This window comes from Panulirus ornatus, chromosome 2 (genome assembly GCF_036320965.1).
Source record: "Panulirus ornatus isolate Po-2019 chromosome 2, ASM3632096v1, whole genome shotgun sequence".
NCBI classification, from domain to species: domain Eukaryota; kingdom Metazoa; phylum Arthropoda; class Malacostraca; order Decapoda; family Palinuridae; genus Panulirus; species Panulirus ornatus.
In genome coordinates, this window is record NC_092225.1 from 61,276,481 (window position 1) to 61,299,620 (window position 23,140).

The following is a 23,140-nucleotide window of genomic DNA, read 5'->3' on the forward strand; positions in this document are numbered from 1 at the left end:
TGCATCCTATAGCATGATACTACCTCAGGTCTCCTGTACATATATATATATATATATATATATATATATATATATATATATATATATATATATATATATATATATATATGTATATATATATACATATATATATATGTATATATATATATATATATATATATATATATATATATATATATATATATATATATATATATATATATATATATGTATATATATTACCAGTTTCTTTGAGTCCCTAGTTCTGTGACTATATTTCTGTGTTGTGACGCCCAACAGTTTCTGTGTTAGGCCACAAGAGTTTTCCCTGGTGAGTCAAGCTTTATTAGTTTGAGAGGAACTTCGGCCTTGGTCTCCGTCTCTGAATCTACGAACTCTTCGGGCTTGATCTCCTCATCTTCCTCCACCTCTTCCTCTTCCTCCACTATCTCTTCCTCCCTCTTGTCATCCACCTTATCATCTTCACTCTCCACAATATCGTCGGTATCAATGTCGTCTCCAGGGTTGTACATGATTTCGCTCTTGTCCATTTTTCTCTTTCTCCTGACGGTGAGGTCCATTGGCTGGTCGTGTTGTACCGAAGGCGTGGTGCTAGTGACGGAGGGAGAAGGTGTCGAAGAGGCACTGTGTTGGTGTGGCTGACACACCCTTCCAGTGGAGGATGGTGGCCCAACGGGGCTCATGCTCTCCCTTTGCACTTGAAGAACGGCATCGAGGAACCTCTTCTTTGTCACGGCCTCGTCCTTCGTCAGTTGGTGCGGAGGCCTGGAACTAGTGGGTTCGGAAGGACCAAAGACCGTATTTTTAAAACCGTCAATTGTGGGGACGGGGCTGCCGAAGGAAGGATAAAACTTAGCTAAAGGTGGAAAAGGCAGCATAGAAGGCCACAGAGAAGGGTAAGGTGGAAACGGGAAGATGTTGTTGTTAAGGGAGCTGTATAAGAGGTCAGCGTTAGGAGGTATTCTCACTGTGGACGTTACTGGCGAGTGATCTCGGGTGTAAACTGAGGCGTGGCTGTTGACCGCTTTCAGGAAGGATAGTCTTTCCTCCTCTGACATCAGGTTTCCGGCGGATTTTCTCTCGATGAATTTCGGAGGCGACTCGCGGTGATGTTTTACCATATCCTCACGCATCTGTAAAGACATTTTAGTATGTTCGTACTCGACTTTGATGGGCTCATCCTTGACTGTGGACACTACTTCATGGTCGCCTCTTTCCATGCCCTTGGCAGCGCTTGGGGAATCCTGAATTCGACGTTCATTTTTCATGTCGATCGACATCTGATCTTTCCTTTCGAGAGAAACGTCGGCATCACTGCGCCTCGAGTCTTCTCGTAATCTTCTCTCCCACTCGAAAACAGCAAGTGGCCCGAGCCGAGACTCTACGTCAGGTGCCACTTGGCGGAGGGCGTCGAGTGCCTCAATGTCCAGGTTCCTCCGTAGAGGATCCAGACCGACTGCTCTTCTAAACGAGTCGAAATCCGGTGTCCTGCGTAAGTTATCAAGGTTCTGAGACCGTCTGAGCACCTCCAGGACCTGGTCCCTGTGATGCGCTTCGAATTCTTGTCTCTGAGGGGGATGACCAGCACCCCGAGCCAGGGCACTGAGGGCCTCTTCCTGCAGCCGTCGCTCCACCTGCTGTAGATATAAGAAAAGGGGAAAATATTCAGTACTGCATCTATGGAATCTATGTGTACGTAACACAGCAATCTTCACAAGACTTGAGCTAGATATTAGAACCAGGTGTTGCAAGCCTTCACACCTCAAACAAATCTTGCATGGTATATCATTCATATCGTATAGCATTAATGTACATTCTTTTTTACTCTCATACTTCATGTAAGCAAATCACCGTATTTTCCAAAGTCTGTGATAGATGGAAAAAGCATCTAAAGTGTTTTTACCATCTCACTAAGAAATTAAGGTATATAGAATTTTTCTGTTTTGCAGTAAACTTTGTATGCGAACAGTGCTACATACAGATCGCAGATAGCAACTGATTTACCCTCTACGTTCCTTCAGTACCAACAGGTTGCAAACCTGTCCCTTTCTACAAAGGCCTTCGCATTCACTTTCGTGACCTCCCCATTCATAAACAGATTAAAAAGCCATGGTGGCATCGCACTTCCCTGCCGCAGACCCGTCTTTACCTGAAACCACTCACCCTGCTCTCTTCCCGTTAGTACACACACCTTACTCTCATACGAAGACTTCTCACTGCATCTAATAGCTTTCCTCTCACCCACGCATTCATAACACCACAAATCGCCTCGCATCAACCTCGTCATATGATTTCTCCAGATCCAATAAAAGAACATACATACCGTATTCTCTCTCTAAAGATTTCTCAAATTGATTTTTACAGAGTAAGGTCATGCTCTTTCATACTCGAACACTCCCAAAAGCCACGCTTTGCATGCCAACATTTTCTCAGTCACCACGGTCCCACACTACTTATAAGGTATACTCATAGGACTCATATTTTTCTAATTCGAGTGCTCACTTTTGCTCCCCCTAGATTCTATACAGTGACATCATACAGGAATTTTACCACCGCCAAGGACGCTTCACTTTGATTTCGTGCATGAAAATATGAATCCTAATATCCAATCAACAACATAGTCAACACCTTTAAGATGTATCATATGGCAATCTCATCTTTCCCAGCTGCCTGGCTACTCTTCAACGTCCAGAGGCCACTCACCACCTCTTGTATTTTCACCAAACCATTCGACATAAGATTAGCGCGGGAGAAATTCACGTGGAAATCAGAGCATCCATTTGTTTATTTAAGACTTTGGAGAAAGAAAATGGGAAGAAGAGAGGTAATGATATGGTGAATCCCATCGTTAGACGTACCCATACAACTTCCCGTAAGTGGAGAGGGTTCAGAAAGAGCCTGACGGACTGACTGCCTGGGCAGAGGGCTTAAACTGAATCTGCGAGAAGAATGTCCGAGGAGAAGGTGCCAGGAATATATGCATGACGGACTTTTATGTTGTGGTTTAATCAAATCCTGCAGGGTGAACTGTGCACGAAAAGTGGGTTTAATCAAAACATGCAGGATGGACGGTGAGTGTGAGGTGGGTTTAATCAAACCCCTCAGGATGGACTCTATAGGTAGAAAAGAGTTTAGTTACAACTTGCGGGACGAAGGGATTGCTGGATCACAACCTTATGTGTGGATTGTACGCGGAGAAGATTTAATCAAAGTTGCATGACGGATGGGAAGTTAAAACAATAAGTTTACAGTCACATATCAAATAAAGCTGACGTTTACGTAATTTTTTCGTTCTTGTTAATGTAAATGTTTAATCATGATTTTTCTACAATTTTTTGTTCCTTCAGAAACATTTCAGTGAAAAAAAGAATATTTACCGAGACATAAGATCGACTTAATTTCTCAGTAAGTAGGGGAGTAAGATGGAGCTGTGATGTTTGCTGCTTTGTTCATCAGTGTTCGTGCAAAAAAAAAGTGGCCCATAGCCTCAAAAAACTTTTGATGGCTTTATCATTATAGAATCATTTCTAAACCTCCACTTATTCTTTTTACATGAATGCATTCGGAAAAGGAAATATAGATATATATGATATTGTAAACTATAACAAGTGGCGATTTGGAACTAATATTTGCAATGTTTGCCGCAGCTTGAAATCCGCGATTTGAATCCCTGTGGAGGTGAGCCTTGAACATCATGTGGGTCTCGGATTTAAGCCTATGTGGCGCGTGATGCTCTCTGAGAGCAAGTCTTGAAGATGCTTCATGCCCTTAAAGACTCGACTCTGAGAAGCCTCTTATTTTCTGAAAGCCAACTTTGAAAAAAGTCTACTATCTGAAAGATTGGTTCTGATCCTCTTTTATATATGACCTTAAACATCTGGCTTTTGTAACTCATCGGAACCCAAGGAACCCAACGAAGAAACACCTTACGCCCTTCCACAAACACGCGACTCACTGCATTCATCTGCGGCGATGTAGTCAGCGAAGAAAGAGACGTCTGCAAGTCCTGTGGGTGAAGGTCGTGTCCTTGGAGCGGGGGTGGGGCTCTCACAGGACCTTCCCGGCCCATGGCATCCCTAAGATGAGACGCCACAAAGGGCAGCGACCCGTCTTGTAGTGTAGGCGTGATGGGCGTACGGAGGGACGGGGCTTGCCCGTTGTACGCCGCCTGTTCTTGAAGCAGGCAATGGATCTTGAACCAGTTGGAGCGTCGACCGTACCTGGACGGGGAGATAGGACAAATGAGGGCGATGGTGATTTCAACTCTCATGTAGATAGTAATTAGTTCTTCATGATGTCTCCCAGTCTTTATCTCTGTTACCTTTTTCAATTGATAAAAAAAATCTTGTGTACGTATATGTGTTTGTCTATCTCACCTGCTGCCCGTCTTGGACATGCCAACCACCAGACACTTGCGGAGCCTGCAGGCCTTGCATGACGTCCTGTTCTGCTTGTTGATCACGCACTGCCCGCCGTTCTTGCACTCATGTACCTGCGACAGGTTGTTGTACGTCCTCCCGAAGAACGACTGGTGTAGAGGAGGGGGAAAAAATATTTTCGTTAGTATGGCTCTTGGTTAGAATCGCCCCGGCTTAGCTTTGGTAAGAGATGAGCTGGTAAGTTTTGCTCCCTATCTTTCTTTTGTTAGATGTGTTAGGAGGATGTGTCTGTGGCTGTGGCTTGGTTATTGTTAATATGTCTATGGCTGTGGGTAGGTTGGTTATTGTTGATATGTCTATGGTTGTGGTTTGATAGGCTACTGTTAATATATCTTTGGTTGTGGTTTGATAGGTTGGGTAGGTTATGGTTAATATTCTTTTGATTACCTCCATTGAAGTTTTTTCTATTACAGTGGATTTTTTAGGTCATGGTTAAACCCCCTTAAGCACGACGGAAAGACCTTTGAGCATGATAGAACGACCTTTTGAAATGATAACTTCACCTTCTGACCTGACCCTTAAGGGAAGGTCATAGTTCGAAGCCATCACCACCCTGGAAGATGGTAATATACTCAAAGGCCGTATCGTTGCGCTCAAGGGTTTTCCGTCGTGGTCAGCCATTTAAGATATGTATGCTAGTTCCGGAATATTGTGATTAAGTTGATAAAGTCACAGTTATTCAAGTCTGTGATTATAGGTAGTCTAAGTACATTTCAAATGGCTTCGCTTTCCCGTTGTCAGAAATGTTGCACTGAATGTAACAAAACATTTGACATCATGGTCACCGTGCACACGGAGTAAGGTGAGAAATGCACTTCTCTCTGAATTGATGATAATAGTAATAATTAATCATGATAATCAGTAATGATGATAATCAGTAACGATAACAATTAATAGGTAGTAATAATAATGATAATAACAATAGTAGTAATAACAATAGTAATAACAATAATAATAATAATGATAATAATGATAATAATAATAATAATAATAATAATAATAATAATGATAACAATAATAATGATAATAATAATAATGATGATAATATTGATAATGATAATAACAATAATAACAAAAAAAATGATAATAATGATAATAATAATAATAGTGATAATTTTGATAATGATAATAATAGATAATAATGATGATAATAATGATAATGATAATAATAGATAATAATGATAATGATAATGATAATAGTAATCAATAATGGTTGATAATAATGATAAAGGTAATGAATAAAATCTAAACAGAATATTGCACATGTTATGTAGTGTATGTGTGTGTGTGTGTGTGTGTGTGTGTGTGTGTGGCTTGTAATACATGGGAGTACGTGAAAAGGACAGATGATAGGGGACTTGATGGTTCATAACGAGGTTATCTGCGGTCATAATCTTCTTTGGGGTATAATGGAAAAAAAAAATAGTAAACCAGAAAGCTTCTCCCCGCTCACCGCTCCCTCCGGCTCAACAACCAGTAGGAGAGAGAGAGAGAAGAGAGAGAGAGAGAGAGAGAGAGAGAGAGAGAGAGAGAGAGAGAGAGAGAGAGAGAGAGAGAGACATTAGGGGAGCAGTGGTCAGTAGGATGGATACCTCCTAGCATGAATCTCAGGTGTGAGGGTGTGAAGTGAAATAGCATTACTTAAGCTCTATGTTAAGGTATAAGTAGAGGAGATTAGATAAGGATATGGAACCTAATACTAATCATATGATATATTAAAAAGTGATCAGGGACGGGACAAAGGAAGATACAGATATTATCTGTAAAGCTACACATCACGATATGGATCAGGAGCACTCAACCAAAATATCTGCACACAGGAGCAGCTAAACAAACATGTATGCAGTCAGGAACACTCGACCAGAGTTAACTGCACTCAGGAGAACTCGACCAAAATTCGTGCAGCTGATCAGGAACCTTTAACCAAAATGCTTGCACTCAGGAGGACTCGACCAAAATGCGTGCACGTCAGGAACCCGTAACCAAAATACGTGCACTGGGGGTATTTGTAATCACGACCAAAATACCTGCACACAGGAGCACTTGACTAAAATACGCGCACTCAAAAACCCTTCACCAAAATACCTGCACTCAGGAGGACTGGACCATAATATATTGCACTCTAGAAATCATGTTAGAGTTCAGTAATGTGATCGAGAATTTCACACCAGCTAATATAGAAACTGGACCAATCAGGACACGGTTAAGGGTATGGGCGTGGAGGATTTAGCTTACCAATCAGGTCGTGAGGTGTGGCGAGGTGAGTCAGGTGAGTGCGACCAACTTAGCAGTGCGGGACACAGTATTAGATGCCCTGCTCAGATTATCTGGGTTCTTTTTAAGACTCTGTCATGGGTGTCCCCCAGAGATGTCGCAGTGATACTGGAGAACGGAGGCAACTGCCGTGTGTGTGTGTGTGTGTGTGTGTGTGTGTGTGTGTGTGTGTGTGTGTGTGTGAATGATGTTTCAAATGTGGTAGTGATGCGTATATAGTGGTTCGCGTGCACCTGCCAAGGGAATACTAGTATACTGAGTATGAATTGTGAGGATATAAGACATTCGTTCCACGTTGTATAAATCTACATACAAAGTCTTGTGCGACATACTATAGTATGTCTTAAGAGGTCACGCTGCCAGCCACTTAAGAAAATATAACATGAAATGTACCTTAAAGTTTGATATCATACTACACATGATGTATGTCATACATAGTGCGACACCCTTGATGATATGCTGGTAAGATCAGAGTCAGTGTACACAAGGGAGGGTGACAATGTAAAACGGTATTTCCATGCAAACTGGAATTTCCAGTGTGACGAGAAAGTGACATGTCATCCTTACGATTGAGAGGAGGCATGTGACGCTGAGCGGTCCTGGGACCCTTAGAATGTGGAAGAAATGATGAGGGAAGACCTCACGATCATGAGGCGGGTGTGGCTATGTCATATATATGTGAGCGACATGGCATGGGTTAATCCGATTCTCACCCGAATCAATGACCATCTCGGGTGAAAAGAAAATAGGTTTACGAAAATGAAAATCAGGAAATCAGTCACAGCTCCTCGAGTGTTTTGTGACCCAACTGCTATAGGTAAAAAGTCTATAGGAAGATCATAGGAAGAGGAATAAACTGTAGGTGGAAAGAGTATTCCACAACTTAACTCTTCGAGGAAAGGAGTGAGAAATTCAATGGTCAGTTATCGTGTTGGATGTTATGGATATATTGTGATGGTTTGGATGTAGAGGAAAGCCAGGATGTGAAGGGGTTGTTCTTATGGAGATATACACAGATGTAGAGGAAGGTTAGCGTTACTTCTGGTGTGGGTGTTCATGAAATTAGATGTGCAGATAAGGATTTGTAGACGTAGATAAGGATGTAGATGTACTTTCAAGTATGAATATGGATGTTAGACTCTGCCATGGATGTGAACAGAGACGTGGCTGAGGGTGTGGATGACTGTGAATGCGGATGTGAATGTAAAAATGAAACTGGATATTGTTACGGATGTATATACGCGAGGAATCTATGTGGCTACATATGCAGAAACTCTAAAGCGTTGACGAATATGTGGATATGGACAACAATAGTGTGGGTGTTGATGAAGATAGCATTGGTTCGTGTGTCGATTTTAACTGAGCATTTTTCATCTAGGTTTAAATGTAATTGCAGATGTGTACGAGGCATCGGTTTTGGGTGTGTGCTTATGTACCAAGCCAATCAGTGAGTGTGACTGTCAGGAAAAAAAAAGCAGGAGAGACTGAGGTGGAAAGTCGAGTGCCCAAGTGTCCTGGCAATCGTTTCCACGTCTCATTATTTAACTCTCTAAGCGTCCACGTACCTAAACTATCTGACTCCGTCCAGCCAGCTGACTGATTTACGGTCAGGACCTGTTGACTGGGAGAAGTATTGGCGGAGTGTAAACAGTCGTGTATCGCAAACTAAGGTAAAACCATTAGCTCTCAGAACCCCGAGACAAAAAGACGAGGCCGTCCCCATGATCTCCAGGACCGGAGGTCGTAGGACTCCCTACACCCCTGATCTAATCGTCCTGGGAATTGGTAAAGCAAGGTATTGGTAGTGGGACCCCTTAGGAGGCCTGGACACTCCTCCGGGGGCTTTGACCTGCCACATACACCCTCTAACCTGCGGAAACCCGTTACATAAACACAAAAACTTTCTTACAGGAAACGTAGCCACCCTTCCCTTCCCTGCGCCCTCTTCCCTCCCCCTCCTCCTCCTCCCTCTCCCTCCTCCTCCTCCTCCTCCCTCTCCATCCTCCTCCTCCTCCACCTCCCTGTGGCTTCTACCCTTCATGACCCCCTCCCCACCTCTCACAGCCTCGCCCCTCCTCTGCCCCTCCCTTGCCCCTCCCTTACCTCCTGCTCGGCCCCTCCTTCGCCCAGACTGTTGGTCCACAAATCCCGCCCTCCAGCCATTTCCTCCATGATAAAGCATAGTCCACTACGTCAACTTACATCAAAAGCTTCAGTTTTTTTTTTTTTTAGAGACCAAATCACGCCAAATGCTCTTTTATCGTTTCGTGTAAGATGATATTGGTCTCGACTCTAACAGGCTATATAAACAACGAGAGAATCAGGTCAGTCCAAGTTACTGGGATTGGATCGTTTATCGCGAGTGCTTTGGTGGGAGCAAAACAAAAATCGATAAGTGTTGAGGAGTGTTCTCGGGCGACGCCTCGGCGAGCCTGGGGCGGGCCGCCTGCCACCCCGATACACGGACCGGCTCCGGCCGTCATTCCTCACGATCCGATGCAGATGAAGAGAACATAATTCCTGATCCTTGAGCAGTTTTATTACACGCACAATCAAGAATCCGCGAGATATCTGGCTCCCTGATCAGTAATGTGATGTGGCTTAGAGAAGGATCGATGCGTCCCCCTGATGGGGTGGAACGCCTTCAAGCGAATATATTCTCGTTTTTTTTTTTTCCCCTGTTCGTTGATCGCTAGTTTGTCATTGTCGTTTATAGCCTCAGATGGCGACCACCAGCTGTCAAGGGGCCAAGTCCGTCTTCCAGTTCACCTGTAGCTTTCGTATACACGTAGATTCTGTAGTTCTGTAGGCAATGAAGAGACGCAGACTCCTGCTGAGCCTTTAGCTAGCATGATAGTCGGAATCTGAAGATCTCTGTCACCCCTCAGTGCCAGCAGTAGTCTCAGTCTTGACTCCTTTAAAGTCTTTGTCCTTGTATGTCCACCTGCCACCCTCCTTGGCCAACTGAGTGATGGATATAGTCGTCCTTTATGATGTGTTTGGGCTATAAACCTTCACACGTACCAGGCGCCCTTGTCGGATGATTCGTCTCTAGCTCTGTCTGCCGTTCAGTTTGTCTATATTGCAATTTCTAAACAGTCTTATGTAGGCAGGTCGTGTAGGTAGCGCGTAGTGCACACCGTCCGTACACTCACTGTTTAGTAGTTCGTTCAGGAAGGCATTAACGTCGATAATCCGTACTGGTAGGCCGTGCAGGTAGTTCACACTAGCAGATCGTGCAGGGAGTCTGTGTGTGCAGACCAGTTAGGTCATCCGTGCAGACAACAAGTGCAAGGGATATGCAATTCTTAAGGGGGTTATGAATTTCGCTTCCTCAGATCCTGCAGTGAATGTAACAGTGATGATCTGCAATACATCAGTTTTTGTTTGTCATCTCACATTCATTTCGTCCGCTGAAAATGATAGTCATACGTGATATCTTACGTATTATTGACATATGGCTGTCAATTTTTTTTGTAGTCCTCCCTCTAACTTTATGTTGCTCTTTGGAGATCGCTTCAGCATAGCGATTAGTTGATAGTGTGAACTCTGTTGCACCAGCAGTCAAGAGATTATCGAATCACATGAGTAAATTGCATTGCATATATCGTATGACACTCAATCCCCTAGACCTCTCCCCTGCCCATTCTCCTCACTGGGTTTGTGAACACCTCCAGCGCACATCTCGATCGTAAAATACCCTTGATAGATATCTAAGCTTCTTCCTAGTGAGTCAGGTTAGTTATGTTAGTGCGTCTAGATGTTACCTGGGGCACAAGTGTGTGTGTGTGTGTGTGTTTTTCTGTGTATGATTACTATTTGTGTGTTACGGGAAGAGAGGTTCACACTCGTGTGTGTGTGTGTGTGTGTGTGTGTGTGTGTGTGTGTGCGTGCGCTGGGCTAGTGTGAACACTGAAGTGTGTCTCGGGTAAAGTGGAGAGTTGGCAAGGTTGTCACCACGGTGTTGTTCGCTCCGCCCGCCACCTCCCCCACCAACTGACGTACCCCAAGGTAATCCTTCCCTCCCCCCCACCCCCATCCCCCCACTCCCCCTCCCCCCCTCCAACCCCCCCCCCCCTTCCCCTACCCTCCGCTGACGCTCTTTGTATTTTCACTTTCATCTTATCACATCTCGCCGGGACTGGATAGCTGGTGTATTTGCCTACGACGTCAATGGCAACCTTCTTTATGAGGGAAACGGTCATAGAGCACCAGTCTGTGGGAGCCGTAGTGCGTGGACAATGCGCGCTATTTCGCAACAATATGATTTCATTTCGGAGAGAGGGAGGGAGGAAGGGCATCTCCTCACAGGTAAAAAAAAAAAATCATCGGAGTTTTATGCTAGATGTGACGCGTCATTCTTACCAATAGAAGGAACTTTCGGTGGCGCAGATTTCGAACACTTTAAACATTTCCTCGCGCTCATACCCGCTCATTCACGAGTATTTTGAGGAAATATTAATATCTGTTGGAGTGGAGGAGGTGGAGGTGCGAGTGGCACAATGGCTAGCGGCCTGCTGTCGCACCCGGTCGACTTCTTCAGCGTTGCTGCTTCTTCGTCGTCGTCGGAGGGAATCGTCCAGTGTGACCTGACATTGTTTACGATTCTTCTTCTAGGGTAGGAAAAAAAATATAGAAAACGAAGCGTTTTCTATACGTTCATCAATCTCTTCGAAAGTATATGACCTTTGATGGATGACGTAGGAATAAGATTACATACGGCTTAATAAGAATTGCGGAAAGATGTGTAGGTGGATGAGTTAGATAACTCATATATTTCCACAAGAGGATGATAGGTTTAGTTTATCCTTCGTAAAGATGTTAAGGTGGATGAATTAGATAACCCATATATTTCACTGTTGGATAATAGGTGTGGATTTAGTTTATCATTCGTAATGTAACATCTCCACACTTCCAATATGGCTTTCTCCCTGATGCGCAATGCCTTTGTAATACTTTATTTCAATGCAAATTTGGCTTAAAAGTCATCAACAGTAGATGCATCATACATGTCCTCCGATTCAAAAGTATTTCCATTCCTTATTGTAGCGTATTGGATCGTTTTCGTGCCGAGTTTGGTTAGATCCTCATTTCGGATGCATGTGAGGCGTCTTGGAATATCTCCTATAGCTTTATATAAATCACCTAATTTACGTTTTGGCAGTTCTTTCCATTCCATCACTTTTATCTGCTCGTGACTTTATTTTCCTTCCTTCATTCCTTCTCTCCTGTCTCTTGTACAGAAGGAAAAGATTTCTCTAACAAAGCCAATGTAAAGGTTTTCGGACGGCCGTTCATGCCTTGAGAACACCAGTACGAACTTTGAGCACGACGTGAAAATCTTTAAACACGAGACTATCACCCTTGAACATGATGACGACACCTCCACTCAAGCACGACAGTACGACCCCTGAGCACGACGGCACAACCCTGAGGTATGAGGATCTTTCCTTTTAACTCAAAGGCCAGGCCAAATTGTCGAGGTCAAGGGTCGCATTGTTGTGCTCAAAGGTCGCTCCGTCGTAATCAATGGGTTGATGTCAAAGCTATTCACCTGCACACACACACACACACACACACACACACACACACACACACACACACACAACACACACTCACAACACACACACGAACCTCCTCCTCAGAGCAGTGATTAATATGGCTACCCACCAATCCATTGGGCTTGGCTTCGAGCCCGGACATGGTCAGGAGGAACACCAAACCTTCTTATCCTCACTCATGTGACTGGTCGATGAATGTGTACCTGGCGTAAGCCAGGGTGTGTATGGTGTGTGTACACATAAAGTACACTGTGCATACATACAAGGTCAAGGTACGGGACAACAAGGTTATCAGATCTCCCTCCACTTGACACATCTCCCTCCCCATGACACACAAATAGTAATCACAAGTCGTAAATAGTAACCAGACAGAACCTCCTGGACACCTAACTATTCCCAGTGCCTCCTTGCTGTTTCCGTGCATAATTTCTGAACTCTCGGAGTGTATCCGTGAACTTAAAAGTTGTCTGTTCCTGATGTCAAAGGCTACAAGTCTCTTAAAAAGATAAAGAAAAAGCAATGCCTCAGGTTTAATAACTCCATCTTCCCCTGCGAGCAAGGGTCTCCCCAACACCTCGCCAGCAACCAGCATAAATAAACCCCAGAGTAATAATACGAAGCGGTAAAAGCAGTGATTCGTTTTTTTACCAATCCACCTGCTCTCCGCCCCCTCTCCACCCTCCTCCACCGTATCTCCACCCCCTAATCAATCACCCCGCCCTGGGCCACCTCCCGGCCACCCACCCCACCATGAACTGACTTACCCCAAGGTAACTCCTTTTCCCTCCCCCCCACCCCCCCCCCCTTCCCCTACCCCTCCAACCCCCCCCCCCCTTCCCCTACCCTCCGCTGACGCTCTTTGTATTTTCACTTTCATCTTATCACATCTCGCCGGGACTGGATAGCTGGTGTATTTGCCTACGACGTCAATGGCAACCTTCTTTATGAGGGAAACGGTCATAGAGCACCATCTGTGGGAGCCGTAGTGCGTGGAACAATGCGCGCTATTTCGCAACAATATGATTTCATTTCGGAGGAGGAGGAGGAGAAGGAGGAGGAGAAGGAGGAGGAGAAGGAGGAGGAGAAGGAGGAGGAGAAGGAGGAGGAGAAGGAGGAGGAGAAGGAGGAGGAGAAGGAGGAGGAGAAGGAGGAGGAGAAGGAGGAGGAGAAGGAGGAGGAGAAGGAGGAGGAGAAGGAGGAGGAGAAGGAGGAGGAGAAGGAGGAGGAGAAGGAGGAGGAGAAGGAGGAGGAGAAGGAGGAGGAGAAGGAGGAGGAGAAGGAGGAGGAGAAGGAGGAGGAGAAGGAGGAGGAGAAGGAGGAGGAGAAGGAGGAGGAGAAGGAGGAGGAGAAGGAGGAGGAGAAGGAGGAGGAGAAGGAGGAGGAGAAGGAGGAGGAGAAGGAGGAGGAGAAGGAGGAGGAGAAGGAGGAGGAGAAGGAGGAGGAGAAGGAGGAGGAGAAGGAGGAGGAGAAGGAGGAGGAGAAGGAGGAGGAGAAGGAGGAGGAGAAGGAGGAGGAGAAGGAGGAGGAGAAGGAGGAGGAGAAGGAGGAGGAGAAGGAGGAGGAGAAGGAGGAGGAGAAGGAGGAGGAGAAGGAGGAGGAGAAGGAGGAGGAGAAGGAGGAGGAGAAGGAGGAGGAGAAGGAGGAGGAGAAGGAGGAGGAGAAGGAGGAGGAGAAGGAGGAGGAGAAGGAGGAGGAGAAGGAGGAGGAGAAGGAGGAGGAGAAGGAGGAGGAGAAGGAGGAGGAGAAGGAGGAGGAGAAGGAGGAGGAGAAGGAGGAGGAGAAGGAGGAGGAGAAGGAGGAGGAGAAGGAGGAGGAGAAGGAGGAGGAGAAGGAGGAGGAGAAGGAGGAGGAGAAGGAGGAGGAGAAGGAGGAGGAGAAGGAGGAGGAGAAGGAGGAGGAGAAGGAGGAGGAGAAGGAGGAGGAGAAGGAGGAGGAGAAGGAGGAGGAGAAGGAGGAGGAGAAGGAGGAGGAGAAGGAGGAGGAGAAGGAGGAGGAGAAGGAGGAGGAGAAGGAGGAGGAGAAGGAGGAGGAGAAGGAGGAGGAGAAGGAGGAGGAGAAGGAGGAGGAGAAGGAGGAGGAGAAGGAGGAGGAGAAGGAGGAGGAGAAGGAGGAGGAGAAGGAGGAGGAGAAGGAGGAGGAGAAGGAGGAGGAGAAGGAGGAGGAGAAGGAGGAGGAGAAGGAGGAGGAGAAGGAGGAGGAGAAGGAGGAGGAGAAGGAGGAGGAGAAGGAGGAGGAGAAGGAGGAGGAGAAGGAGGAGGAGAAGGAGGAGGAGAAGGAGGAGGAGAAGGAGGAGGAGAAGGAGGAGGAGAAGGAGGAGGAGAAGGAGGAGGAGAAGGAGGAGGAGAAGGAGGAGGAGAAGGAGGAGGAGAAGGAGGAGGAGAAGGAGGAGGAGAAGGAGGAGGAGAAGGAGGAGGAGAAGGAGGAGGAGAAGGAGGAGGAGAAGGAGGAGGAGAAGGAGGAGGAGAAGGAGGAGGAGAAGGAGGAGGAGAAGGAGGAGGAGAAGGAGGAGGAGAAGGAGGAGGAGAAGGAGGAGGAGAAGGAGGAGGAGAAGGAGGAGGAGAAGGAGGAGGAGAAGGAGGAGGAGAAGGAGGAGGAGAAGGAGGAGGAGAAGGAGGAGGAGAAGGAGGAGGAGAAGGAGGAGGAGAAGGAGGAGGAGAAGGAGGAGGAGAAGGAGGAGGAGAAGGAGGAGGAGAAGGAGGAGGAGAAGGAGGAGGAGAAGGAGGAGGAGAAGGAGGAGGAGAAGGAGGAGGAGAAGGAGGAGGAGAAGGAGGAGGAGAAGGAGGAGGAGAAGGAGGAGGAGAAGGAGGAGGAGAAGGAGGAGGAGAAGGAGGAGGAGAAGGAGGAGGAGAAGGAGGAGGAGAAGGAGGAGGAGAAGGAGGAGGAGAAGGAGGAGGAGAAGGAGGAGGAGAAGGAGGAGGAGAAGGAGGAGGAGAAGGAGGAGGAGAAGGAGGAGGAGAAGGAGGAGGAGAAGGAGGAGGAGAAGGAGGAGGAGAAGGAGGAGGAGAAGGAGGAGGAGAAGGAGGAGGAGAAGGAGGAGGAGAAGGAGGAGGAGAAGGAGGAGGAGAAGGAGGAGGAGAAGGAGGAGGAGAAGGAGGAGGAGAAGGAGGAGGAGAAGGAGGAGGAGAAGGAGGAGGAGAAGGAGGAGGAGAAGGAGGAGGAGAAGGAGGAGGAGAAGGAGGAGGAGAAGGAGGAGGAGAAGGAGGAGGAGAAGGAGGAGGAGAAGGAGGAGGAGAAGGAGGAGGAGAAGGAGGAGGAGAAGGAGGAGGAGAAGGAGGAGGAGAAGGAGGAGGAGAAGGAGGAGGAGAAGGAGGAGGAGAAGGAGGAGGAGAAGGAGGAGGAGAAGGAGGAGGAGAAGGAGGAGGAGAAGGAGGAGGAGAAGGAGGAGGAGAAGGAGGAGGAGAAGGAGGAGGAGAAGGAGGAGGAGAAGGAGGAGGAGAAGGAGGAGGAGAAGGAGGAGGAGAAGGAGGAGGAGAAGGAGGAGGAGAAGGAGGAGGAGAAGGAGGAGGAGAAGGAGGAGGAGAAGGAGGAGGAGAAGGAGGAGGAGAAGGAGGAGGAGAAGGAGGAGGAGAAGGAGGAGGAGAAGGAGGAGGAGAAGGAGGAGGAGAAGGAGGAGGAGAAGGAGGAGGAGAAGGAGGAGGAGAAGGAGGAGGAGAAGGAGGAGGAGAAGGAGGAGGAGAAGGAGGAGGAGAAGGAGGAGGAGAAGGAGGAGGAGAAGGAGGAGGAGAAGGAGGAGGAGAAGGAGGAGGAGAAGGAGGAGGAGAAGGAGGAGGAGAAGGAGGAGGAGAAGGAGGAGGAGAAGGAGGAGGAGAAGGAGGAGGAGAAGGAGGAGGAGAAGGAGGAGGAGAAGGAGGAGGAGAAGGAGGAGGAGAAGGAGGAGGAGAAGGAGGAGGAGAAGGAGGAGGAGAAGGAGGAGGAGAAGGAGGAGGAGAAGGAGGAGGAGAAGGAGGAGGAGAAGGAGGAGGAGAAGGAGGAGGAGAAGGAGGAGGAGAAGGAGGAGGAGAAGGAGGAGGAGAAGGAGGAGGAGAAGGAGGAGGAGAAGGAGGAGGAGAAGGAGGAGGAGAAGGAGGAGGAGAAGGAGGAGGAGAAGGAGGAGGAGAAGGAGGAGGAGAAGGAGGAGGAGAAGGAGGAGGAGAAGGAGGAGGAGAAGGAGGAGGAGAAGGAGGAGGAGAAGGAGGAGGAGAAGGAGGAGGAGAAGGAGGAGGAGAAGGAGGAGGAGAAGGAGGAGGAGAAGGAGGAGGAGAAGGAGGAGGAGAAGGAGGAGGAGAAGGAGGAGGAGAAGGAGGAGGAGAAGGAGGAGGAGAAGGAGGAGGAGAAGGAGGAGGAGAAGGAGGAGGAGAAGGAGGAGGAGAAGGAGGAGGAGAAGGAGGAGGAGAAGGAGGAGGAGAAGGAGGAGGAGAAGGAGGAGGAGAAGGAGGAGGAGAAGGAGGAGGAGAAGGAGGAGGAGAAGGAGGAGGAGAAGGAGGAGGAGAAGGAGGAGGAGAAGGAGGAGGAGAAGGAGGAGGAGAAGGAGGAGGAGAAGGAGGAGGAGAAGGAGGAGGAGAAGGAGGAGGAGAAGGAGGAGGAGAAGGAGGAGGAGAAGGAGGAGGAGAAGGAGGAGGAGAAGGAGGAGGAGAAGGAGGAGGAGAAGGAGGAGGAGAAGGAGGAGGAGAAGGAGGAGGAGAAGGAGGAGGAGAAGGAGGAGGAGAAGGAGGAGGAGAAGGAGGAGGAGAAGGAGGAGGAGAAGGAGGAGGAGAAGGAGGAGGAGAAGGAGGAGGAGAAGGAGGAGGAGAAGGAGGAGGAGAAGGAGGAGGAGAAGGAGGAGGAGAAGGAGGAGGAGAAGGAGGAGGAGAAGGAGGAGGAGAAGGAGGAGGATGGGAAGGAGGAGGAGGAGAAGGGGGAGGATGGGAAGGAGGACGAGGAGAAGGAGGACGACGACTCAATGATTAAGACCACACTATCAGTATAACCAAGTTTGCGCCAGTTTGCACCCCGAATAATAACCTCGACTCACCGGACACGACCCCGAGGCAACGCGAGAGGTATCCCCATTGTCATTTGGAGGTTTGGTCTCTGGTTAAGAAAGTGCTTTGAAACGGTTAATGGGAGAGACTGGAGAGGTCCAGTAGTTTAAGAGCTGCTGACTAGTAGCCTCTTTTGAAGTCGATGACGACGAACAGATATCGAAGATAGTTCTATTGCGATAGAAACTACAGGTAGCTCAACGGTGCAAAAGTCGAACTGATACGTTGGTAGAGACCGACATCCTCGTGAATCATACAGGTGATCTGGTCTTATGTTTTTCCTTATGCCACAGAAGGATAGAAGGGGTGAGAGCTCGGACTTACACATTGTGGCTTTGTGTCTTGTTCATGCGTGTGCATGTGTATCTTTTGTTCGTATGTGCGTTTGTGCTTGATGACTATTGATGACAAATCATGTGCAAGAGAGAGAGAGAGAGAGAGAGAGAGAGAGAGAGAGAGAGAGAGAGAGAGAGAGAGAGAGAGAGAGAGAGAGAGAGAGAGTGTTTCACACCGGTGTTGCCACGTCACTTGACCTTGTGTATATGTACTGTGTCTTTACTCTTGCGTTGACACTGGTGGAGACAGCGGCGGTGAGTGCAGTCCGGGCAGAAGACGTCTAGCTGGGGACGTCCTCCGCCCTGAACCATCGCTGGTGGCGCTGGTTTCTCCCGTCTCATCCTCTCTGCCGGCGATAATGTGGTCCTTTCTATAATCATATAAATCTTTCTTTATATTCTTGACATCGTGTGTTTTTTCGTCTGTTTTGTGTGTACGCATTTCTGGGTTTCCTTATCTTCATGTGTCTTTCCTCCTCTATATCTATCTCTTCTTGTCTTTGTTCCATTATGAATATATATATATATATATATATATATATATATATATATATATATATATATATATATATATATATATATATATATATATATATATATATATTCCTTTCCAGTCTCAGAGTATCTCCTTCTTCTATGTATCTCTTTCCTTCTGCTTTACTCTCCTATTTCTACCACAGATTAGATTATGACCGGAGATAACCTCGTCATGGACCATCAAGTCTCTTTTTATCTCTCCTTCCCATGTGCTCCCATGTTCTCCCTCTCCTCCTGACTGCCTGTACCCCTTCTTGTCTCAGTTGATCTCTCTCTCTGTGTTCATTCTCTCGCCTTCTCTATCTCTGTTTCAAAGTGTCTAAGTCTCTGTGTCTCTCTTTTGTTTCTCTTTATTTCATCTCGCCTCTGTTTCTCCTTTATTAATCCCAATGGTTCTTTTTCGTGTCTCTCCTCGTCTCTGTGCATCTTGCCAAGCGTTCATGCTACTTTATTCGTCTGTGTGACTCTCTATTGTATACCGGACTTTCCTGTCTTCGTGTCTGTCTGTTCTACGCATCTCTCTGTGTGTCTCTCTGTATCAGTCTCCCCGTGACTCTTCATATCTTTGTGTGCCACGGTTATTTCCCCACATGACCTCCTGTATCTCTGTGTCGGCACGATTTCCTGAATATCCGTGTCAGCGCGACCTCTTGTATGCTTGTATCAGCCCCACCTCCTGTATTTCTGTATCAGGACGACCTCCTGTACCTCTGCATAAGCGCAACCTTCCGTAACTCTGTATATGCACGACCTCCAGTATTTCTGTATAAGCACGACCTCCTGTACGTCTGTATAAGCACGACCTCCTGTACCTCTGTGTATGCACGACCTCCTGTACCTCTCTGCCAAGATACAACCTCCTATGTCTCTTGCGTTAGTACGACTTCTTTGTATCACTATCAGCACGACCTCCCGTATCTCTTTGTCCCTTTCCGCGTGTGTATATATCATTCAACCGACTACCCATTCCTCTTTCTCTCTATCTCTCATCCTCTCTCTCTCTCTCTCTCTCTCTCTCTCTCTCTCTCTCTCTCTCTCTCTCTCTCTCTCTCTCTCTCTCTCTCTCTCCCTCTCTCTCTCTCTCTCTCTCTCTCTCTCTCTCTCTCTCTCTCTCTCTCTCTCTCTCTCTCTCTCTCTCTCCTTGCGTCTCTCTCTCTCTCTCTCTCTCTCTCTCTCTCTCTCTCTCTCTCTCTCTCTCTCTCTCTCTCTCTCTCTCTCTCTCTCTCTCTCTCTCCATCCCGTCTCCCTCTCTCCCTCCCGTTTCTCCCTCTTGATCCCCAAGTCATGTCCCTGGGATTATCCCCACTTTAATGATATCTTTATAAAGAATCGTAAGAAAGAACACTGGACCATGTCCCTGGCTCATGGCAACACTGTCCCCGGCTCATGGCAACACTGTCTGACTCACAGTATCCTTGTACTTGGTTCACGCTAAGGCTATCCCTGGCTCATGACAACACTGTTCCCGGATAACGACAACACTGTCCCCGTATAACGACAACACTGTTCCCGTATACTGACAACACTCTCCCCGTATAACAACACTCTTACCGTATAACGACAACACTCTCCCCGTATAACAACACTGTCCCCGTATAACGACAGCACTGTCCTTGTATAACGACAACACTGTCCCCGTATAACGACACTGTCCCCGTATAACGACAACACTCTCCCCGTATAACAACACTGTCCCCGTATAACGACAACACTGTCTCCGTATAACGACAACACTGTCCCCGTATAACAACGCTGTCCCCGTATAACGACAACACTGTCCCTTGAATAACAACACTGTCCCCGTACCACGACGACACTGTCTCCGGATAGCGACAACACAAGACCATGTTTCTGGCCTAGGGCAACAATACTGAAGACGTGATCGTGGGAACCAAAAAGGAAGACTGTGAAGTCTGCGACGTGAACTGTAGATTCGGATCTTCTGTTCAGTGTATCTAGCAGGTGCTTTAACACTATGGGCTGGCAAGATACTGATCGGCGGAAAGGGATTTTCGAACGCGTAAGCGAAAGTGTGAAACGCACTATGGTTTTCTCAGTGTTTCGTTGTGAAGCTAGCGACTGGTTTGTTGTGTGTGTGTGTGTGTGTGTGTGTGTGTGTGTGTGTGTGTGTGTGTGTGTGTGTGTGTGTGCGATTACTCTTTGTTATTACTATTTCGGCAGTGTTGGAAGAGAGAGTCTTACACTCGTGTAGTTCAGTCTCCCATCCTCGTATATATGTACTATGTGTATATCCTTATGTGCACACACACACACACACACACACACACACACACACACACACACAACACACACACACACACACACACACACGCACCAGGCACCCATATGTCGACCAGCCCCGAAGGAGGATGAAGAGCTGATGCGTGTACACGCCCACATGGATTCATATCTTAAGTGTGCTTCCTTCTCTGCATTTGGTTCATCGTGCCCCTCTGTATATCTATGTACCTAGACGACTTTATGTATACATGCCACTGTGTTCCTGCACGTGTGCGTGCACTGCCTGCACACACGGATGCCCTTGGTTCAGTTATGTGTCCTTCGGTGTGTGTGTGTGTGTGTGTGTAATTTCCAATTTGTAATTACTTATTTGTACTGTATGGGTAAGGAGTTTTAAACTCGTGAGGTCCAAGCTCTTCAACATTCTTGACTATCATACAAATTCTTAAATCTAAATATTGTGTCTGTATTAAACATGTCCACCGTCATCTTATTCCATTCATCCAACAATATATAAACGTAACTCTTAACATCCTTCTTTTTCATGAAGTCACTTGCGTGATTTCTAGTTGTGTCCTCTGGTTGTCTTATTCCTACATCTTGCGGAGAAGCGTTCACTGTTTGCCTCAGCAGCTCGCTTTAAAACCTTAACTTCCTAATCCATGTAGTTGAAATCTATTCATGAAATATCTGCCAGCAGACAGAGTGTGTGTGTGTACTTAACAGTTATCGTAATGTGGGATTCTGGCGACAGGTTAGTGACGGTGTCGACTCCTAAGTCCTTCTCACACCCAGAGTCCAGAAGCTTTTGTCCTGCTACATGATAAGCATATTGAGGCCTTCTCTCATTTTGGTCCCATCCTTATTACTTTATTGTGTGTGTGTGTGTGTGTGTGTGTGTGTGTGTGTGTGTGTGTGTGTGTGTGTCTACCACATTGCATGTCTGTCTGTATCCACAGACCTCTCGAAGGGGATGGTCTTTTTAGCAATTATTGTATGAACTGGCACTGTGTGCCCGGGGTTAGCAGGGGGGAAGAACAGTGATGATCATTTCTTCCATATACACGTCTTTAACGACCTCTGACGGCAATGAGTCAAAAAAAAAGAAAACAGTTAGTTTCATTTGTTGTTTGTAAGGCAAATGTAGTGATAAAGCTCGACCAGTAATGGGCTGTCAGACCTTACATCCATTACACTTCATGTGTTGTCCCAATCTTCCCCATTTGCCTAGTCTCCCTTAACTTTCCCATTTATCTAGTCATCCCAGTCTTTCCCTCTTTTCCATTTCCACATCTCCATCTCATCCATTTGCCATCTCTTCACGTCCTGTGCCCCTCTTCCACTATGCCCTCCCTCCGCAACAGTCTTTCTGTTTTTCTCCTTTACGTTCCTCACCTCCACAATCTCCCCTCCCTCAATTTCCCCAACAGTTCCTCCCCCCTTCTATAATTCCTTTTTTCACAGACACCTTCCAATAAGTTTCTCTGGGTACTATATCTTCTACAGATCACAAGGTGCTTCTTCTTCCTTGATATCCTGCTTGACTATTGTGCTGGAGGGAGTGGTAGAGGATGGGGAGGTGTCATGAGCTTACATCATCCTCCCACTCTCCCCTCCCACTCTCCCATCCCACACCCATTCATCCATCCGCCCAACATCACCCCACTACGCCATTCCCTTCCTTGACGCATGCGTCTCGTCTCAAAATTGTTCATACAGTTCCTTCCTGTCCTTTTACACTCTCGGGTCGCTTCCTCACCCTTCCTGTACCATCAACCTCTCTTCCCCGTTCCGGCCCTCCTTTCCATCAACACCACTTTCTCTCTTTCCCATCGTCCTCTTCTCTCCCTTCCCCACAGCCTGATGAAAGTATGTAGCTTTGGTAGAGAGAGAGAGAGAGAGAGAGAGAGAGAGAGAGAGAGAGAGAGAGAGAGAGAGAGAGAGAGAAGGCTTTCCCTGGCATCCCACAGGGCGACCTCCTAAACCCTCGTCGTTTACCTCTGACCCCGAGTCACCGTCTCTATATACCTCTTACTTTCCGTCTGTCTCTCCCATCCGCTTTCTGTACCTCACCTAACTTCCGCGTCTGTCTCTCATCCACTCTCTGTATCTAACATATCTTCCTTCTTTGTCTGTTATCCACTTTCTGTACCTTACTTACCATCCATCTGTGCCCCTCATCTGCTTTCTGTACCGTACTTGCCTTCCGTCTGTGTCTTTCATCCGCTTTCTGCATCTTACTTTTCGTCTCTGCCTTCATCCGCTTTTTCTTTTTTTACCTTACTTACCGTCCATCTGTGCGTCTCATCTGCTTTCTGTACCGTTCTTACCTTCCGTCTGTGTGTCTCACCCGCTTTCTGTACCATACCTAACTTCCGTTTGTGTCTACCATCCCTCCTCTGTACCATGATTTTGTGACTTTCATGCATTTTTCTTCCAGTGATTATTCTCTCTTCTCCTTCATCTTCCTTTTACTTCTCATTTACATTCTCTTCCCTCCCACTTTCTCTCTGCATCCCCGTTTCTACCCAATTATGCCCTCTGGCGTCCAACCAACCCTATCTCTCCTCCCATTGATGTCCTTTGGTCTTATATTGTTATATATTGATAGCCTTTCCTCTTTGAGACACAAAATATATCGTTCAATTTTCTTATTCTTCGTCCTTTCATCTCTCCCTTCTTCACCTCACTACATGAGAGTGTGCGCTATGCTCTTATCCCCAGCTCGGTAAACCTGATTACCTGGCCACGTC

At 47.0% G+C, this 23,140-nt stretch overlaps 1 protein-coding gene across 1 annotated transcript in view; it reads right to left on the minus strand.

Moving 5' to 3' along the window:
* Positions 1–202: 202 nt before the first annotated feature.
* The window catches only part of LOC139756613 (uncharacterized), a 216,562-nt gene continuing 193,624 nt past the window's right edge, over positions 203–23,140 (minus strand). Inside the window, exons 3-5 of the mRNA XM_071676267.1 lie at positions 4,377–4,528; positions 3,956–4,220; positions 203–1,637 (exon numbers count right to left, since the gene is read on the minus strand). Of these exons, the coding sequence (XP_071532368.1) occupies positions 288–1,637; positions 3,956–4,220; positions 4,377–4,528 (1,767 nt within the window). The 3' untranslated portion in view covers positions 203–287. The remainder of the gene's footprint in view (positions 1,638–3,955; positions 4,221–4,376; positions 4,529–23,140) is intronic.